The sequence below is a fragment of the Varroa destructor genome, unplaced genomic scaffold, assembly GCF_002443255.2.
Source record: "Varroa destructor unplaced genomic scaffold, Vdes_3.0 BEIS01000005.1, whole genome shotgun sequence".
NCBI classification, from domain to species: Eukaryota; Metazoa; Arthropoda; class Arachnida; order Mesostigmata; family Varroidae; genus Varroa; species Varroa destructor.
The window spans coordinates 11,290,827-11,307,655 of NW_019211458.1; the positions used below are offsets into that span (position 1 = coordinate 11,290,827).

General features: G+C 41.3%; 1 protein-coding gene across 12 annotated transcripts in view; it reads right to left on the reverse strand.

Annotated features, from left to right (window-relative positions):
- LOC111252022 (uncharacterized) overlaps positions 1 to 16,829 on the reverse strand; it is a 121,691-nt gene that overhangs the window by 13,878 nt on the left and 90,984 nt on the right. For all 12 annotated transcript variants that reach the window (XM_086991429.1, XM_086991428.1, XM_086991427.1 and 9 more), the window contains 3 exons: positions 11,921 to 12,199; positions 11,407 to 11,460; positions 9,965 to 10,057 (listed from right to left, as the gene is read on the reverse strand). In XM_086991429.1, coding sequence (XP_086847555.1) covers positions 9,965 to 10,057; positions 11,407 to 11,460; positions 11,921 to 12,199 — 426 coding nt within the window. The remainder of the gene's footprint in view (positions 1 to 9,964; positions 10,058 to 11,406; positions 11,461 to 11,920; positions 12,200 to 16,829) is intronic.

Here is a 16,829-nt window from a genome sequence, read left to right on the forward strand (position 1 = left end):
ATATATAAGAAACGTAACAGGTTTAGAAAGATAGCGACTGGAATGATTTAAGCCGTGCAATGGTAGAGTGGTAGTATTATAATATACAGACCGCAGCCATATACAAGGTGGTGCGCAATCGTTCTTCATGATCCTTGTTCAAGTTGCAAAACAGTAAAAAATCATAGCCTGATTTATTTTTCGACTGAAACATTCGTTTACGATGCAGAATTCGATAGACCCGCTATGCATTCTCAGCGAGGTTCTACGTGTTATTTGTTTAATCGAGAAGTCAGTTATTTCAACAGAGTTACTTTGCTTAAAGAACCTCCCCAGATTTTCATTCGTATCCCTTTACAGCTTCAAGGAGATTCTAACACCGAACAACAAGCTGAGCATTCGCAGTGTGTATATATATACTGTTGTATAAACGTCGATTGTTATTTACACGTATATCAATCACTAGTTTGTCGATACATTTCGTACTAGCGTACCGCTAGATTCCATACAATGTGTCAATGATGTCTACCTATAGAAAGCTTCGGTGGAAAAGTTACTTTCGCCAAAATGGTGATATCCGAGCAGTACGAGCATGGAAAAGGATAGCAAAGAACCTCAACTTGTTGGTGCATTAGAATACGTTATACATTACATACTGGACTGATGTGCAACGGATAGATCATTCGTAAGTATCAGAATCCAAACTGGCTAACAAGGCTAACAGCCGAGCATATTTGTCGGAGAAAGACTTCTGGCAATAGGCAAGCGAAACATACGTCCGGCTTCATCAAACTATCTATCTAATACATATATATCGATATAGACTTACTCACCAGTGATCAAGATCAAAGGAAACGCGAAGAAACATTTACGTAATCAATAACAACCTCAACAAAAACAACTTCACATCACGGCCCCTTAGCATTCAACCATAAACAAATCGCACATCTCTTATCACCAACCAACAGCACGATCGATATTATCCAACATACGATGGCCAATGAAATGTATGTACGTAAATTTATACATACAAATCCAGGCATATGAAATAATGGTCTTACGTATGTACGTATAATTCAGCCAATACGAAACTAAACAACCTATGTATGCGTCTATAGGGTGCGTCAGCTAAATCTGGAAAAATTACAACAATATACACATTATATATATATGAAAAAGCTCATTTTTGGCTGTAATAAACAAACGTTTTTTGTCTAAGCAGGTTTGGTGTTACGTTCAAAACAATGTTAGCCCGCTGGTTTACCATTCATTTCGGTAAATTTTTCGTGTAACGGTTATATGACGCTGCTCTTGGTAATTGACGTCATGTAGGCCAAAGTAGAAAATTTAGTTTCGGCCAAAATGACGGTTCCGTATGCTTGGCAGCGTATTGGCCTGCTAAACCAGAGGGACGGGTAGCGGTCTGGATTGAAATCGGTCTGCATCTGGTGGGTACGTTTTGTACTGAGAGTCATTTGATTGAGAGTCTGACGGTGATAAATTCGAAATATTCGAAAATAACACCATTTCTTGCTGTGCTGCACAAAAGTAAACGTCATCTTCAAAACTGGGTTTCCAATCGATAGTTTACAATCTTGTTCTAGAAGCAATAGCTTCTCTCTAGTATTCGCTACCTCGTCGGTGTATTTCTTTAACCTCGAAGTTTTAAGCTGAAAATTCTTCAAATTTAGCCGACGCAACCTGTGATCATCTCGCGCGGACCTTCAACCTCTAATGATTACACTATAGCCGATTGTCAAGTAGGTCAAATAAAGCATGAATACGGAAAAATAGCTAATAAGACAAAGCTATACTAGGCACACTCACTAAGAGAGTGAACGCGATTGGAAAATTGTAAAAGATGCCCTCATTTATAGAATATTGAGGGGAAAGGCAACATGGCGGTCTTCTCAAGCTAGACGGTAAAATAATAGAAACAAAGCGAAGTGAAAAAAATTAAAAGCATGCCCACATTACATTTTGCCGTAAATAGCAGTAGCATTGAAAAATAACAATTACTAAACTATATTAGCGCTTTTCCTGCATGCAGATTAAGGGTCATACTTCTGTAATCACCGAGCTCGTCAACGCAATAGGACATAGTGCAACGAATGCGTGTCTATATAAACTTTCCATTAACATATTATATGACCCGAAATGTACGGAATCTGAAAACAAGTTTGGCTTTTGACAGACAAAATAGAGGACGCCAAAATGGCACGGCTTAGCCGACGAAAGCTAATCACTAAATTTACATTGAACAAGCAGTTTCAAATTGTACGCTCGTCCCTTCTGTGATCTGCCAGATTTTCACGTTTCTCGTTAATGCTCGTTAACTTAACAACAAGCGGCTACTTGAAACCCATCGCCTATGACAATAACCGTTCGTAGTACCCTGTACTGTACCCAAAAAGGGACACCCGTGGAACAGATAGATAGAGAAAGCGTGTTTCGTAAATAGCAAAGCGTAGCCAAGCAGTGTTACCAAAATGTACTATAATAGAGACGTCAATAGTGACATACAATAATATAGCACTGTATATACATCTCATGATTTTGTCGTACACGATGCCGCTGGACAAGAAGAGATTTGGCTGAACTTCAAAGTCAGACAGTGAAGCTGTTGGCTGAAGGTTTGCCATCTAGAATAACTTTTATTGGTGCAGACGCTACCAGACGGCTCCGAGTACATATGTAATAGTTATATGTTGAAGCGCCATAGGCAAGGAAGATGTGGTTCCCTTGGCATTCCACGAAGCAGGATTGCAGTCGTCTCATTACATTCGACAGGTTCAGTTTCAATGACAATTATTATACATTATATCTAATAGTATGTTCGCGCCCTGTGCTGCACAATGGCAATAAAAATTAGCTTCAAGTTCACCAAACTCAAGCTTCGTTATGTTTATGAATAGTAGTAGATGTGAAGTGGTTAATTAGACTAGCGTTACCAATAACTAGCACTTGTTTTGTATCTCTCGCACAGAACGCAGTTCTAGCAATAACGCCTTGTCGCTATATGATTATGGATAGACAGAAGCCAATAGCCAAAAGGTGCGCCATCTCTTATACTCGTGCGTTTTGACTGAAATGCCAGCGAACGCATACTCAACATTCAGAATCGGTACTAAGGAAACGTACAGAAGAAGCTGCCTATTGTCGAGGTACAAGTGAGCCTTACGACAATGCTATAACAATTCCAACTTTTAACCCGTATTTCTCTCGCTATTGTTACAATTTGACAAGGTGACTGTTATGTATTATATAGACAGATAATGACAAACCTTAGTTTCAATTATGATTACGATGTAGGTGTGATCATTCAAGACCGTGATGGCGTTATAAAAAAAAAATGCTAAATAAAGTCACAAACGTCACGTATAAGCCCAATGTGCCGAAGGCCTCATCATCACTGTGGTTGATCTTCACTCTAGGCATTTTATATTCTCGTATTAAATAGATCATACGCACAAACACTGACAAGCGGAAGACATTCACTTCAACTTAAAATTAATTAGTACTGAAGCATCCACAAGCGCGTTTTGTTTAAAGGAATGTAGAAACCCTGTATTCAGCATAACGATCTGTGCAAATATGTATATTAAACTCAAAGTTTCTTGCATGTGACCACGGTTTAGCCAATGAAGAACGAGCCTATCGAACCCCGTCTTCAATTGGGTTCAATGATGGTAAAGGAACAGTGTAATTAGATGAAGATCACATCTCGGCAAGCTGCGATAAACTCTTGTATTATACTATGTAAGTTTCTATTTGCCACTTAGCTGTTCTCTCTCAACCGCGAGCAAAACAACGGTCCCGTGCCGTACGACAGCGGGCGCAAAAAACCAAGGACATCTTGCTTAGTAGGATTGTCTCACAAGGAAAGGGTCGTGGCTAGTCGGAATATACCTTTGCCCACTACTATCTTCTTGCTAGATAGTAATGTTCCTAGACGCAAGTTTCTCGAAGTTACATAGCTCTTGACGACTTGACAACGTGTGCGAAGTTAGAGGATATTAGGGATGCATACATAAGTCTAATAGTTAGCGTACCGTCCCGTATTATTTTTGCTTTGTCGTAACACGGTAAGCACTGTTGCGTGGGTGGCTCAACAATTTCTTCACAATGAGGTTAAATGACGAGCTGACACATCTCATACAATCCTGCCGACGTCGTAAATTCAATCCGAGCACTTCATACGTCTTTGATGCTTAGAGGTAGCTTCGCGAACCCAGAAATTCAACGCGGAGACACGCTTGTTTTGTTAAGTGCCCCTAAATACTAAGTAAGACCTTCTAGCTATTTCTAGATAAGACATTGCCGCCATTTAAAATGGTGCTAAAATGTGTATCCATTGTCCACAAAGCGTGCGGATGTACGTGTCTATACATTCAGTATGAATGCATGAGAAGACCCATGCTAACTTACCCGCATACATATACACACACACACCCACCCACACACACACATACGCAGTCACGCATATCGGATGGAAATCCTTTCGGCGTAGCTCTCGCTGAACTGTGAGGTCCTATATCTGAATACCTTCATTCTGTTTCTTTTTATTTTGTTCTGTAATTAGTTGTCAACAAATATAGGAAACTACAGCAAAAGTAAGCTTCAAAGCCACTGATTTAAAAGTGTTGTTTCATTGCAATTTTAAATGGTCAGTTGATGAAGGCCTTTGGACACGACGTGCAGTTGATCTTTCGAACTGTATGCGAACATTGATTAGTAGTGCAGTATGGTATATTCATAGCAATTAAGGGAAGGTACGGCATCCGAAATGGTTTAAAAGTAATAATACTTTGACGACACGCAAATTTCTCAGCTTCGTTTCTTCATATTCACTTCGTCTCGACGTTATATACGCATACTGTATAATAATACCTAGAGCGTTTATATTGTATGATACATATTTAACGTTACCAAGCATCAATCAACCAAGTAATCGATCACTTAACGACCTCCTACCTAACGATGGAAAGCATAGCATGTTAAAGATATTCGTAGGACACCGATGATATGCAACACCTATGTTTTGGATAGCCCATCTACAACATCTCATACAAAAAGGCAAGGGTTTAAGACGCATATAAAGGCACATGACATAGAAAAATAGCATAGTAGTCCTGGAAGCTATAACTCATAACTCATAAGAGCGGCCGGTTGCTCGAAGATCGAAAGCGACGTTTGAACGAATGATTCCCCGCTTCGGAAAGGCCAGGTCAGACCAGAAGTTGCTGCGAACGGTGCTTTAAAACTAGCATTCAGATAAAGAATTAGTTAATTATCTATGTGGCGGCATAACCGCGTGCTGGTGCCCCATAGTCCCACATAGTTTCATCTAGCAAGAAGATCCCCGGCAACTAGCGCCCATCATAGAGAACCTTACTATCAGATAGTTCCACACAGGAAAATCAATCGCATAGCATAATCACCTCGGACGATTTGACTAGATCGCCTAACGTAGCACGCCCCTGAGCACGCCTACCTCGTCAAAGTGCTTTGACAAAGCAGCTGTACTGATGGGCACCTTACAACTCAAAACATGATGTAATGTATTTTTTATAACAGGCATTAGAACCGGTATCCTCCATAGCAAACTAAATCGTTTTAGCAGTTTAATTCCAAGCGATAGATTGTACATATGTAGAATGCTTACCGAATCGCGAAGCAGTGTTTTTTTCTCGTTTATCAACGCTCGTCATAACAACGATGTGACCGTCACGAGCAATTACCACTATTACATAAAACACAAAAGCAGGTCTACGGAGTAGTAGCAGGTTTTTAGGTGGTATATCCCAAAGCTGTTGTTATTATTAGTATTACCGAATGTGAAATTAAACAACAATGTTTAAGCCACGGTGCGAAGGCGGACCATCAAAAGAGCAATGTCTGGCATTTTGTCCCATCAATACGATCCGGCAGAAGGATAGCCTATGAGAAGACATGGAAAATAAGTTGAAGAACGCCCCAAAGAACGTCTTCAACTCAGCTGTGTATTATCCCGTAATAGATATGCCACATGCAAGAAGAACAAAAAAAAAATTCAAAGCCCATACACTAACTGGCCTCAGTTATTTGCTACCAGCAGCGCTGTAATGGTTGAAGCTGGTAGGAGATATTGATCATTTTGGGTTGTTTTAACGCTATACTGGACGCAGAACTGAGAGAAAACAAAGGCACATCGTCAACCGTGTTCACATTCACCTTTGCTAGGTATTTTTCCATCTAGCCTACGACGTAATCGATATTGGCACAAAGACAGATCAGCGTGAACATAGAGGTACGGCAGCAAATTCACTCTATATGATCACAGTGAATCAACTAATAGATCAGTATTGATACATTTTAGCCGCTGTAGTAGGCATATCGTTGTGGGCAGGAAGAGAATAGGTCATGCTAGTATCGTTAGTAGGTGTAAGCAATACGTTGAAGTATATTGTAACCGAGTCAAGGTACACATTTTCAATCAGGCAAACGTTGATTATTCTGCAGCCGGGTGCGACCAATACGCACCCCGCCCTATGCGCGCTCATTTGGACTTATGTTCTTATGCTCTCGTTGTATTAGGCTGGTTAATGACGTGAAACATTTTCGTATGGGCATCGGACATTTGGCTTAACAGGGGTGTTTCTATGATCGGACCTGACACTTTTCTTTTGATATCGCCGGCCTAATAAGACGCCTCTCTTCAAGAAAATATGTACTATATATTGATATCCACTTGAATTACATATTTGTCTTGAACAGTTAAATGGGATTGGAGACGGGAATAGAACTGGAACAGAGATGCTTTTAAACCTGTCCGCCGCCGGTCGTCTAAGAATCACTCCCCTGGTAGTGGCGCCTACGACGATTAACATGCCACTATATACAATATATCGCTACCGTTGCTACATAGACAGTAATGCATGGAGGAAACCAGAATGTCTCGATTGAAACGCATTATTGATAATCTCAGTCGAACGTACTATTCATTAGTCAGATAGGTAGACAATATACTGTATTTTTATGTACGGATATAACAGATCACAGCGGGGGCAAGGCAGATGTAAGTAAAATCGATCACATACTACCATCATCGAGTCAAACTATAGAGAAATAATTACAACCTAGCCGCCGACACACACAAATGTTCCCGCCACCGACAAACAGCCCGTTTGCTAAGTACTTTATATAATAAAGCGATCATCAACAAACGCAGTCATAGCTCGCTGCCATGAAGCGTGGTGTATATACCTAGGCAAATTATTACGCGGTACAATGGCAGTACGTAGAGAAATAAATAGATAGGCTCAAACAGAGTATAGGTGTAGGGGGCGCTCTACACACATACACACACTAAACACATTCACACGATTCGAAATGCATTGATATGCTTGATAGAAATAAATGGATAATAAGTGAATTCACCAAACCTATCATAAGCTTTACTAGCTCCATTACAACCCGTATCACTCGTAATCAGGTCCATCAATCAATCAGACAATCAACCATCAAGTCAGTAGGCACCGTGAGATTTTTCCCGAGGCGTTCAAGAGTCAGACAAAGAAAAAAGGAATGTTTCAGATATCACTGACACACCGATCAGGAAACATCAGAAAACAAATACACATAAGAAGAGAAATAGGCAAAAGACTCGAGTAGCCTCAGCAAGTCGGAACGTGCGTCCCTGCTCATGTTTACTCTACAAAATTTATTGTACTGTATAGATCATAACGCCTGTAACGTGCTCGCTTTATACGCTTCAGCACCAGCAATGTATCTGAATGATCAGATCAGATCTCACTAATATATAGATAGGTGGATGGGTAAATGAAACAACTCAAGCCAACTAATAATTTCGAAAAAAATGACCGTAGACACAATTAGCTATACGAATAAGAATATGATTTAAAAAAAATATGAATGATTGATACAATGCTAAATCTATCCAAATTAAAGTCGGAGAATTCTGTTAGCATCTACATCATCCCTCGATGATTAACACCCAGTCGTTCCATTTCTTTGACCGTGCAGCATATTAATTATATATTACATAAATAGATAAATCTTTTCAGTGGTAGGGCAGACATACAGACGTTTAGTAGTAGTATATATATATATATATATATATATATATATATATATATACATATACATATATATATATATGTATATATACATATATATATATACGAATGAAAATGACAAACTGTTTAAATGATGGAAACGCATCGGGTACAGGGTGTTTGGTTAATTGTAACAAACACACGAAAAGCGGATGCTTAAAGCTTAGTGAATTGGAAGAACGTGTAATTGTAAGCAATAATAATTAGAGAAATCGTTTTTACATGATAGAGACGAAGGCTACAATATCCAGTACGTGGTCATTCGACAAACACCGTTAGCGATTCGTATGATCCGAGGCGCTTATACTTATCGCATAATTAGAAATTTCGGAATATGGACTATGGCTGAGCGTGTATAGAAGAATCTGAAGGCTAGCTATTTCATATATATGAATTACCACAGTTGTGTTAAAGGAGGCAAACACCACGCTACGTCCAGGATGGTAAGGGAAATGGCGATCTCGACTAGTTCCGAGCACATCTACTATGTTGTTAGTAATAAAAGTAGCTAAAGTAGTGCCATCAAGTGGTTGCAGCATACGGCAGACGGCAACGTCGTGATCACTTTGCTTACATTTCAATACATAACTCAATCAATCGATCGCTAATGATTTAGTAGATCGATGGATTGATTGATAGGCGAAGCCGATCGAATCAATTACGCAGCAAACAAAATCATCTAGGTTATACCTCGCTTAGGATTCGCGTTCCTGTTGGTTAATTGATTTCGCTTCTATTGTCAAACAATTGCCAGCATCCCGCTGGTACTAAAAGAAATATCAGACAGGCAATCTCAAAGTAACTTGCCGTAATATGCAGCTTGCGGCCAACGGTTAAAAAGTCCTTTTGGCACCGCTTTTTACTTCTATCGCTAATGGGCGACCATGACAATTGCTCATTACTGGCACTAAATATGTGTATGTGCAGTATCACACACAATGAAATATTAAAGGCAAATCATAACGTACGGCTAAAATCGAACCATCGATTAGCAGCTTATCTTTAGTTCAGAAACGAGACCCAACCGATGAAACAACTATGAACTTGGTTCGAGTGCATTCACTGACCGACCGATTTTTAGAATCGCACTAAAATCTAGGAAGTGGTCACCCATCGATTTGTTCGATATACTGTCCGCTGCTTAACCAAGTCAAGATTAGAGGTGTAGAGAAATGACAGATGGAAGTTAATAGTTAAAGTTAATAGCCGTATTAGTAATAGCAACAGTAATTAGTAATAAGTGTAACAGTGAATACAACGTACAACGTAACATTAGAACGATACAGGGGGTCATGAGTCGTAAAGGTAAGTCAGTAGTAGGAACAGAGTTTGTTTCGATCACCAATCGGTTAGATAGATAACGATATCTCAATCAAGCGACGAAGTCATGGACAGCATCAATCATCATTGCCAATCATCTACGAGTATTACCAGTCAGCATTATCATGGTTCAGTCAGCCATCAATCACCGTCATCAAGATATCATTATCGGTCAGTCCGCGCATCGCCAGTCAGTCAAAATTGTCAGTCAACAAAAATCAATCTCATCGTCAATCAACAATCATCTCATCATGACTATCATCATTCATTAACCATTAATAACCAGCATCAGTCATCAATCAAATAATGTCCGTCACCACCACGGCGCACCCGATGCAGTTGATCGTTTGAGCACCGATCAAGTGACATCATCGACAGACAGCCAATCGACAGACCGAGAGATTAACCGACTGACCAGAAACAGATCGGATCAGTCAGTTAATCAGTGATCAGCTGCTACTATAGTGATCGGATCGTCGGGCGGGTGATTGTTGGAGACGGGTGCCTGGGAACGGGCGGGAAAAAGGAAGTGCCAAGAAGATACCAACCTCTATAGTGCGGCCCTCGACCTGAGTGCCGTTGAGCTTCTCGCGAGCGCGATCCGCGTCCGTAGAAGACGCGAACGTCACAAAGCCGAAGCCCTGCAATGGATGCAAAATATTAATTAGATAAAAACAACAGCAAGATAAAGCAATAAGTGTACTTTCCGTTTAGCGAAAATTAAGATCCATTGTGCGAGCTATTGTATTTAGTACAATGTAAAAAAGCTACAGCATTGACGGTTCAGTCGTTAATTAAGGAGAAGACATTAGAACGATAATAAGACGGCATTTGTTTTTTCATCTAATTATGTACTAACTTAACAGACGTTGAAAGTGCACGACAAACATACTAATTAATGGGACGGACCCTTCATTTTGGTTCATTCATTCAAGTTGTTATGCGGTAACGTGTTTGTTTAACTTTTCGTAATTGGAAACGATTTATCCAATAGCTTGCTTTTCATAACGATACATTGCGTAAACTTGCCTTAGGCCCCATAGTGGCAAAGCATGAACGACGTAATTGCAAAATTCTACACAAAAAAGGCAAGCGTGCGGTAAGACGTGAGATGAGAATGAGATAATAGATGCAGCATGTGTCCTTATTGCACAAAATTCACACTTCATTCATTATTCAGCGTTTAGTAATAGCAATGCTGTCTTATTCAAGCATCAGAAGACGGCGAAAAGAATAAACACATAAGCAAAGAGCAGTAAGCCGTGTGCTTTCGCCCAACATGTATATATAGGTCTCCACGTGCCCTTCCCCTTAAAGAAGCCGAGTGATTACATCCGAATGTGTTTATATGCGTGTTTGTGTTCGCTCGCTCAGCCATGCTCTCCTTGCTCTTCAAGAGAAACTACTTGAGTTGGCAACTTTTGGATTCGCGCCGATTGCCAAAGTCAATTTCCGCTGTGCAAAAACTTGACAAATTCGATAGGTCCTCCTATCAAGTCATTACTCGATCTGCGGCAACCAACCCTTCTCATATCTTCAGTGGATAACCTGCAACGGGAGCCCAAAACTTTTAGCTCATAACTCCCCCTTCACCCCTGGGATGTCTATTCTTCTATATCCCTCTGTATCAATGTTTTGCTCTACCTTCGTCTCCTCCCTTAACTTCTATGCAGTTAAAATTCATCTTTTACAACTTTTAGCCATGGACTTGGAAATAGGATTTGGCATCGTTTAGGGTCACTTGGCAAGCAAAGGCGTTAACAGTAGCGTCTTCACTGGCCAACCCCCACCAGGGGTTACTCTACGTTAGCCGACGTGGCGTGGCTGGGTTCTCCGATGTATGGCCGGCTGATTCGAGGGAAAACCGGTAGGCTTCGGAGCTTAAGAGTGAATGGGTACGGAAAAAAAGGCGTGAAGGGCATAAGGGGGCATTTCGGCGTGTGAAGTGTGGGGAAATGCTTTTACCGCGCTCCTCGTTTTTGCTTCTTACCTTGGAGCCTCGCTCGTTAAAGATAATCTCGACATCGAGTATCGGCCCGAATTCCTGCAATTATACGATGTCAACACGAGCATGAAATATGAAAAAGACAACACAAACAAAAGCAACGACAAAAACTTATCAGTTTGTTATGTACGAAATCGGAGTATTCGACACAGTGCGGCAGAGGCCTATGACAAACGAAAAAAAGAAGTCTAAAAGAATTAAGCAATATCTATGGTGTACGTATGTACGATACTGGTAGGACGTGCAAGAAGTACCCAACACCTAAATGCAGTTTCGCTACGATCATTACGAAAACATAGTATCATTTTGTTTTATATTGAGACTCTATAAGAAAAACATTGGTCGACAAATCGTTATGGTTTATGGTTAATCTAAGACAACTGTCAATAGTGTAATGTTTTCGTCTTTACTGTAATACTAATGTGGCAATAACATCACAGATGATTAGAATGGCTACTATTATCATCGCCATTATACGACGTTTTTTTATATTACTTACCCCAAAAAGATTGCGGAGGTCGGGCTCACGGTATCTAAAGGGTATATTGGACACGTGCAAACGCTTGGGCACGTCCTTCGTGGTTGGGACTGAGGCAGCTGGCGGTGCTACTGGTGCGGCTGGGGGTGCTGTGGCAACTGCGACGGGCGCAGTTACGGGCGTCAAAGCGGACGATTTCTCCGTCAGCGTTTCCGAGGTCGTCGCTACGCTGGCGTCCACGACTGACTGCTCCGCTTCGCCACCCGACGGAGGAGGAGGCGGGCTTGTTAGGGTCTTGTCCTGAAATGACGTATGAGCAAACCAACAACAACTGCAATGTAATAAAAAAGACAACTCAGTGCAAAAACAGAAATAATCGTGAGACAAAGGTCGCCCTCGATCAGGTTTCCCGTACACAACGCGTGCCTATTTTCATAGTAGTAGTAATAAAAACGATGAACGGGTAAACAATAAATACAAACTGATAGCACATGACGCTGTACAACGTTAAGCCATAACGACTACTAAGTCATTACAGACTTGGTCAGTGGGCTATATCTAATTTATTATAGAATGCGGTTAAGAAAATTCAGACGTCCTCGACATACGTAATACTCCAAGTGCGCCACAATATAATGTATTTTGTAGGACAGCACACTCGTATTGTCAGGCACAGGTCTTAGAGGTACCTCGACCCCAACAGGTCTGGTAGTCAAATGACGCTTCTTTGCTCTTGTGTTCTATTTGTCACGCACAACTTCAACGACGGGCGAAAAACCCGCACAATACGGCGATTAAGAACACTAAACGCAGAAACAGGAGAAAAAATCTTGGCGGAGGCTTGAAATAGATGTTGTTCCAAAATCTTTGGAAAAAACAACGAAGACGGTGAGAGAGGGGCGCGAAAAGAAGGAATCAATCAAAACAAGAGTAGAGAGGCTAAAAGTCGTGCAAATTGATGCTTATAAAGCTGCTTGCAACTAGTCATGGACAAGAGAAAAGAAGAAACAAGCTTCTTCTGTTTGTTCCGTCTACGCTTTTTCCGGTATTCGTTGTCATATTACAGGCCTTTCACAGAGTGAGCATTCTTTTTTTGTCCCGTCTTGCCTTCCTTCTGCGTTTTTTCCGTGCAATTGCAACTACAGTATCGACGGTTTCTTTGTTGGTACCCCGGAGCCCTGAGCTAGTGCTTGCCACTTCGTCGGCAAGCTGGCTCACTTGCCTGCGCATATTTTCTCGTTATTCAACTCCACTTATGCCAGCTGATCTGAGATAGAAACAGAAGCTGTGGGGTTTCGGGGTGGCATAGCACCGGAACGACAAACGAAATGGGCAGGTACCTGCTTCAAGAATATGAAATAGTCATCGAGCGGACGAAGAATAACGATGTGGCAACGATTATAATGAAACCGTGAAGCGAAACGAAAGCGAGAGAAGGCAAGAGAGAGGTAGCTGACGTGCAGCCAAACGGGTGTAGAAAAAGCACCTCCAATATGGAGTGTATCTCCGGCGTTCAGCGTAACGTGTGTCGACAAGATATGAACAGAGGAAGATACGAAATAAAAATAAAATGCCCTTTCAGCAGCCGCAATCTCCTTTGAGTATGCGGTATCCCTTCTGATCGGGTTCGCTGCCGTTCTCGATACCCAATGTTTCCAAGCTTTTCGTCATGGTCACTCAGCGAAAACTTCTACGAACGGACTCGGCTTAATTCGTTATCCTATGAAGATAACTGTAGTTATCTCACTCTTTCTATTGAAAATCGAAAATCACCGATGACTACAGCGACGTGATTAAGTCGTGATAATGGTTGCTCATAAGAAATGCATCCTTTCGATTCACCAGCTGGTAGCACCGCATCATAACTACAGAACACATCTAACAGCCAAATCGTACTTATCGTTCACCAATGACAACAACGTTTTCAATAATCAATTATACTATAGATTTGTACTGGTGGGTCAAACTGTGTCAAAGTAGGCCGGCTCCATATCTTACTTGGGATATGCTGAGCCTCTCTACGCGATCCATAAACGTAACCTCGACTTTTGCGGAAAAGTGAACTGAATTTTACTGACAATGATGCCATTTAGTTTCAATGACGTTTGGCTCGTAAATGTTACGAAAACAGAAGATACAGTTAAACATAGTCTATCATAGGTGGCACGAGATTGCAGCAAGTGAACTTCTCCTTAATGCTATCGTACGTTGATAACGAATAAATCCTGAAGGTAGGCTACTATGAGATAACACAACTTCCATGCATCATTGTCGATTCGAGTATACTTCCCTTAAATCGTTATTATTACTGTTCATACTTTCCTATTGCACTTCACCATAAAAGATCGCAACGAAAAAAACCTACTCTTCGTTCAATTCTGTTTTCCCGTCCCAATTTAAACCCGCCGCGTCTATCCAACAATCGGCAAAAGTGAGGACATTATCCTTCTAGTCCCATGCCACCCATTTAACCGGCTCGTATTTTTTAGCGTTTAGGCAACCAAAGGAATAGCCCAAATTCAGATCAACGTTAGTGGCTGGACAACAGCCGACGCTGACCATTAGCTGTATGCCACCTCAAACAGCATGCCACCAAAAAGAAGGTAAGCCCTATCCCCACGAACTTTCGACAGCCCGGACCCCTCTATTTCGTCACTTACTGCACTGACAAGTAGACTCCTAAGACATGCTTATTAACCATCATAGTTTATTCGAAGCCCTTGTTCCTTCGTTAGCGAATCAATACGACATCACAATGCGAACCCAACGGCCATGGGGTCCGTTCTACTCATCTTCTACGTAGATGACGCCAGCTCTTTATAAGGAGCCTGTCAAAAAGAAGCGTGTTAGGAATAGCACCCGCATATAAGTAGACGTCGAACGCCTGCATTGCGTTCACAACATGCTGTACAATAATGCTCAATTTTGAGATTATAACACATCAAAGGTACAGAAGGTGATGGTTTATAACGGTCATTCCATAGATAGTATTACTGTCGATATAACACTAAACCAGACAAGAAAGTAATAAATTAGTCTTCATCCCCAGATTTCGACCTGCGCTGCTGCGTTTTTTTTGCAAACAAGGCGTCTGACAAATTTATTATTTCAATTATCATTAATATCTTATATACCTAAAACGGTAATACTTTATAATAACGGTGTCTAATTACTGTTTGACATCCACGTCAAGTAGGAAGCTGTGTGTCTTTTCTGATTACATTATACTATATATATATATATATATATATATATATATATATATCCATGATAACATAAAACGTCTCGTTTCGGCGATGATTGCGATATTTGTTAACTGACGAGTCAACTGAAAAAAGTTCGCTGAAGGCAGCGAACTCACGACTTGCCCCTGTATCTCAGGCGACTGGCGTTTGGCATATTCGTTCGTTTTCTCGGATACCCCGCTTATTTCGAAAAAAAAAAGACGTTGGAACAAATAATTTAGCTAAAGCTATTTATGAGAGCCGATCCTAGGATTCTATCTACAAAGTGAAACTAGTACATGAAAGCTAGAAAACTGGTATCTGTATTGGAACTGGCCGTCTAAACGCAGTGGCAGCTGGTACAAGAGGACTGACAAGTCACTATAAACTTCATTTCCATTCACTGCGCACGGACATCTGCATGCAGAAAGAAAACTGAAATACAGTAGAGTAACCAAAAAAAAACTAAGCTGATCATGAAAAAATATTTATAATAAATTTCAATCCTCTGAATTTTCGTATGATTTTAACCAGTTGTTCATTCGGTTGCTTATTGCTTATAGAGTTACTCTTGTTCTATCTTTCATATATATATGTATACGAAAGCTGCTGCAAAACGAACTTCTGCACTTCTCAGAGTTCTTTAGTGCCATGATTCTTCTGGTTACTTCTACGAGAATGTTACAACTGCTGCAGCTCAGGTTTCCCATTCATATTATCATCGCCACGTGGAGTGCGAACTAGGGCTTTTCTTATACTGCTGATGTTAGCATCGTCCTGGGACGGAAGAGAGTGCGTAGGCGTATGCCCTAAGCAGCAAGCGGCAAATGATCAGCTGCCCGTCCTCTATTGTCCTCGAGAAGGTGACAAAAGAAATTAGAGAAGCTCAGCATCCAACAAAACGGACCCAGGCATCATTGAAGACGAAGGTCTGTTTTTGTTAAGCGACAAGAGCAGTAGTAGTAGAAGTCGAATGATCGGACCGTTGCTTCCTTCCAGTCCCAGTGCCTCCTACTGAAACATGGACGGCCATACAGTACAACTATTACGATCGTCTTTCTTTGCGAGTTCTTTTACTTCTCCGCCTTTTACTGGCGCCGCACCACCCTCCGGCAAACGCAGCAGTACAGACCGGCACCGTAATTCGGGGAGAGGCAGACGAGTCCGCCGGAATCTCTCTTTCCCTCAGCTCCAGGCCCCATGGAGTCATACCCTCCGCCGGCACCAAAATTCCGCTCGCTCTCTACTTTTCTCTTTCCTCGAACCCCCTTCCTCGAACCCTCGGTCCCTTTCTAAGCCCTCTTCCACTTACCAAAGTCGAATCGCCAGAGCGACCTTTCCTAGAAATATTCTCCTCTCAAACCTTCCCCTCTTGCCACAAGTAGACGACGGCTTGGTGGACGGTATAATGGCAATGGTCATACAACAACGTCAGCTGCTGGTTACCTATTTTGGCGGCAAGACGTCCTGCTGCCTGTGTGACTCATGGAGCGGAGGACTAAACGGAGCACTAGACCCATACCACATTTATATGTGACATAATACAACGTCGTTCAGGCAAAACCATCCACATGCTATGAAATGGTAAACATTTCTGCTGATGATTTAGTGGACCAAGCAGAGCCAGCACCTAATAAGTAGACACATTTTACATATTATAACATGATAACGCTACAGACGACGCACAATGTTAGAATTGAGAACAT